At 37.7% G+C, this 5,089-nt stretch overlaps 1 protein-coding gene across 1 annotated transcript; it reads left to right on the top strand.

The window, feature by feature from the left end:
* Window positions 1-2,131: 2,131 nt before the first annotated feature.
* Window positions 2,132-3,671, top strand: cldn3c (claudin 3c). The gene has a single exon (XM_015036679.1). The coding sequence runs from the start codon at window positions 2,233-2,235 to the stop codon at window positions 2,875-2,877; it is 645 nt and encodes a 214-aa protein (XP_014892165.1). The 5' UTR covers window positions 2,132-2,232; the 3' UTR covers window positions 2,878-3,671.
* The last annotated feature ends 1,418 nt before the right edge of the window (window positions 3,672-5,089 follow it).

The raw sequence follows: 5,089 nt of genomic DNA, 5'->3' as shown, positions 1-5,089 counted from the left end.
GGCGCCATATTGCCTTGTACCGCTGCGGGCTTTTACCGTAATTTCCGAAGAGACAGCTAGCTTTGTCACCAGCGATACGAATAGCAGATAAGTACATATTAACCTACCAGAATGCTCAGCCTTTCTGTGGACTGATAACCGCTAATAACTTCCATTTATTGGGCTGATATTAACGCCCGAAGCGTGTGTGAAAATCAACAAGGTGATGTAATCGCATTTTGGTGTCTGCTGCTTTCTGTCGGAACTACAGATACCAACTATTTTTGGATTTGAATAGTCAAATGATTTGACTTCGGGCTCAGTAGGACGCCATCACTTCCAACACTTTTTCTGGTTCTCAGCAACACAGAACAAACATCTGGGAGCTTTCAGGGAAACTCTTTCAACAGAAACTAGTCAAACTAGTTGGGGACGGAACATTATAACAAATGTCAAACGCGGGATTACTCTGTTCCAGAATTACCATTTATTAATGTTTAAGGAAGTTTTAAGCACCTTTGACTAGCCTAAAAAGCGCTACATGTTTATTACAAAAGGTTAAAAGTATATAGATAGCACTAGCATCAGTTTTACTCTCTATTAGTTGATAAACTATCAATAATTAAATGTAACGAGAAATGTTAAACTGGTGTAAAACCAGTTTTATTTATTATTCAACACTGGCGCTAACATTAGCCAAAAGGCTTATGCCCTTGCATTTTAATTATATTTTCATATAAACATAATCATGATGAAACTACAAACAGTCTATCTGTTGGGCTCATTTGTCTTTGGGATCTTATTTTGGTTCTGCACTTAGAGAAAGGGTCTTGAGACTGTTTAGTGTATTTTAATTGTCAAAACATTTATTTTCCTTAAGTAATTAATTTGGTAGGTTTTTTCCTAACTGGCTGACACCTTGAAACACCGATTCAATATTTCTGACAATAATGTAATTTAATGTGTGAAGCGCACCAGTCTCTCCATACGTATATGTATATGTATATATGTATATGTATGGAGGGTTTTCAAGATCTAGTCAAAAGTCATGTTTGCACAGTGTTTTTTTTTTTTCTTTCTCTGTCAGATGTTTGGTTAGAGTTTAACCAATACTGAGAAGATTATATTCTCTGTATGCTAAAGGTGTCTTTAAGGAACTGTTTTCCTTTGGCTCTTATTTGTTCTTGGTGCAGTTATTCCAGTTTGAAGCAGAGCTTTGGGATCACATCTTGCTGCTGATGCTACCGGTTGGAAGAAACTGTGTGTTTGCACCATCATGAGAGCAATATTTTTCTCTTTTAATTTGTCACAAAGGATATGCACTGTAAAACATAAGTGGAGTTTACTTATTTAAAAAAAATGCTAACTCGTTTAAAAAAAATAAAATCTTAAAAATGTTAGTGTCTTTAAGTTTACACAACTCAATTAACTTGATCACTTTGAATAAATCGTAATGACATACTAGCAAACAAAACTGCTGTATAAATCTAATTAGTTCTCTTTAATAAGATAAATAATCTAAACTTGTTGCCTCAATATGTTTGTTTTCATTAAATTAACTGAGTGACATTAACTTGTGTAATTTTAGTAATAAATCTTATGTTGTAATAACTTAATGACATGTTATAAAAAAGAAAACTCCTTAATTGAAACAGTTTCTGTTTTCTATTTGTTTCTTTACTCAAACTTTGGCAGAAAATATAGAAACCGGTGCTAAGATATTTAAGATGAACAAGTCAATAAGAATTTAAGTTATGATCACTTGAAATATTTTATTAAACAGAATGTTTTTTTGTTTTACGTAGCATAGCCTTTCTTTCGGTTGAATGTCTGCATGTAAAACAAAACTTAATGCTCTTTTTTGACCTACTGATTTTCCCCTCTGTACAGATTTCGGTTTAATCATCCATAAGAATATATACGCAGTTCTTTGGAGAATAAAGGTGTAGTAGGTAATAAAGAGTGGATTGTTCTTGGAAGCCAGCGCCCATCCCATAACCACATCACTAAGTCACACCCTGCCTCCATCCTTCCTCTCCTCTACTTTGCTCACCATTACCAGGTGGAGGTTGTTTTTTTCTGTATGTGAAGACAGCCTCCTGTTGACATCATTGCCACTCCTCTTCACTCTCATGAGGTATAAAGGATCCGGTTTCTGTGGCAGCATCCTTCAGCTACATCACAGGTGCTCCGCTCCAGCTGAATAACAAACAGTCTTTGTTCCTTGAGAAACTCTGTGAAGATTCTGCAAACATGTCGATGGGTTTGGAGATTGTGGGCATTGCCCTTGGATTCCTTGGGCTCATTCTTACGATAGTGACCTGTGCCCTCCCAATGTGGAAAGTGACAGCCTTCATCGGCGCCAACATCATCACTGCTCAGGTCATCTGGGAGGGCTTGTGGATGAACTGCGTCACCCAGAGTACAGGTCAGATGCAGTGCAAGATGTATGACTCCATGCTAGCCTTGCCTCAGGAACTCCAAGCCTCCAGGGCATTGACGATCATCGCCATTATTCTCGGAGTGCTGGGGGTCTTGATCTCCATCGTCGGAGCCAAGTGCACCAACTGCATCGAAGACGAGGCAGGAAAGGCCAAAGTGATGATCATCTCTGGGATTTTCTTTGTTCTTGCCGCCATTTTGGTGCTGGTCCCAGTGTCTTGGTCTGCCCACGTAACCATCCAGGACTTCTATAACCCCATGTTGGTCAACGCTCAGAAAAGAGAGATTGGGGCTTCGCTCTACATTGGTTGGGCTTCAGCCGCCCTTTGCCTGATTGGAGGGGCCATGCTGTGCAGCCGCTGTCCGCCCAAAGACAAGTACAAGGCAAATCGGATGGCGTACTCCGCCCCACGCAGCGTCAGTGCTGGAGGGTACGACAAAAAAGACTACGTCTGAACTGCCCTGACATGTCTACAAAACTGTTAGTTGTAGTTCTGTGTTGTGTGGATGTGTTTTGCTGTCTAAAAATCACAGGGTGAGCCCCTCTTAAGACTCCGACATGAAGATTTTGTGCAAATATTGATTTTTTTTTTCCCGTCATTTTGGTCAAAATGTTCATTTACATCCTCTTGGTTTGTTATAATTGATTAGAATAGGAGCCTGTTTTCCTGTTACATATTATCTGCTCTCTCTGTTGCTGTAAAACACTCACACCTGCTCCCTGCTTGTGTAGGAGTTTACCGGCGGCGCGGTTTCGTGTTACACTGAAACTTGCTGTTAAAACATTGTGTGTCATGTCAACGACAATGACAAGGAAGAGCCGGCTCTCGTTTTACATGGATTTGTTTGCGTGATTGCTCCTTGTGCGCGTCTGTGTGCGTTTTGCATGTAATATTTGCTTAAGAGGGTTTCAGCTGAGACTGAAACTAAAGATGGATCACTGATATTCATTTTATCACTGTGTTTTTAGTTTCACTGTGTTAAAAAAATATTATTTTCTATTTTTTGTGTTATTGAGCATTCACTATGGGGTTACATTACAACATGATGTGTATTTTGAATTTAGTCTTATTTACTCTGGTCAAACAAATATTCAGTGAACTTTTTTTCTTGTATCTTCATGTTTCCTTGTTTTATACGATATTGACTAATTTACAAATGTTGGCTCAGTTACTGTTGTGGCACCTGAATAAAGAAATAAATTAACATTTATAACCTTATTGAACATTTCAATAAAAGTCTTTTTTTGCTTAAAAGAAAGTGTGTGACCATTTTTAGAGAGCAGGAAACCTACAGAAAACTCATCTTGTGGATTTTGAAAACAGCTCAGAATAGAGGTTGTGGCTACTGTTATTGTGCATCATGTTTGTAATAACCAACATGTTGGAACAGCAAAATAAAACAAGAAGGTGATGAAAGGCAGCTGAAATGTATATTAATGCCTCCAAAATGAAGTTTTCTGACAGGAAAACACAGTTCAAAAGTTTACAGATATTATTAGATTGTGCTACCAAATACAGTTGAGGACTGAAGTTTTAATTTATCTTTATAGCGGTGTGTAAAAAGTTAGAAAGTTGAAGGCTACAGTTCAAATAAGCTAATTCAAAGTTGAAGAGTAAAACTCCAGTTTAGGTAACAATGTAGAAGTTTTGGTTGAATTATGCACCACATTTCTTTTATTTAAGCTTTCTTTTTATAAGGTTTGAATTATGTTTTCACAAAAACACGGTGATCCAGAAAAGAGGAATAATCATAAAAGCTGCCAAGAGACTCATGATAACTGGTGGAGCTGCAGATATCTACAGCTGAGGTGGGCAAAATAATGTTTAAAGTTTGTAACCAACAATTCAGGAAGAACATTCTCTGGACGGATGAGACCAAAACCGAACTGTTTAGCATGAATTCAAAACCCATTGTTGTTCACTGTGACTCTGGACAAAGTGAAGACAGTTCTGGTTTGAACATATTTTAACGTGACAGCTTTTGGTCATGCTCTCCAAGAATCTGGCTTTCATTGCGGAGTATTAGGAAGAAAGTGCTTGTGAAAGAAAGACATGAGATGTTTCTGTATGGTCAACATACAAAACACAGTGAGGCCACAAGCTAAAAGTACGCAGCACCCTGAACACACCGTCATCCTGCTGTGGGGAAAGGAAAGCTGGTCAGAGTTGGTGAGAAGAAACTAAATAAAGTCAGCAAAAACATGGAGATCACAAATAACTACAATGTAATGGTTCAAATCAAAGTATACTTGTGTGTTTCCAGACTTACAGTTTGAAAACTGATATTCACAGAAAATCTTTCCAATCTGAGCTTGATTTTTTATTTTATTTTTTTGGAAAGACAACAGGGGGAAACTCTAGCTGCTTAAAGCCGGTAAATACATCCAGCTCTGGAAAAAATGAAGAGTCCACTGCACTGAACCCCACTGAAAACCTCCTGGTTATTCCTCCAGATATCTGAACTCTTCCTGAGTTAAAACATTAGTGTTGTTTCTAAATGAATATGAACTTCTTTTCTTTGCATTGTTTGAGGTCTGAAAGCACTGCATCTTTCTTATTTTGACAATTTCTCATTTTCTGCAAATAAATACTAAATTTTTGCTTGAAATTTCACAGGCACGTTGTCAGAATAAAAGAACAATGTTCATTTTACTGAAACATGTAAA

The sequence above is a fragment of the Poecilia latipinna genome, unplaced genomic scaffold (genome assembly GCF_001443285.1).
Source record: "Poecilia latipinna isolate Pla-1442-1.1 unplaced genomic scaffold, P_latipinna-1.0 Scaffold375, whole genome shotgun sequence".
Classification (NCBI taxonomy): Eukaryota; Metazoa; Chordata; class Actinopteri; order Cyprinodontiformes; family Poeciliidae; genus Poecilia; species Poecilia latipinna.
The sequence above is the reverse complement of the archived record's forward strand: the minus strand, read 5'-3'. Positions and strand labels throughout refer to the sequence as shown.

Excerpts from the sequence above, each read along its gene's own strand:
- cldn3c (XM_015036679.1), top strand. The coding sequence starts at position 2,233 with ATGTCGATGGGTTTGGAGATTGTGGGCATTGCCCTTGGATTCCTTGGG.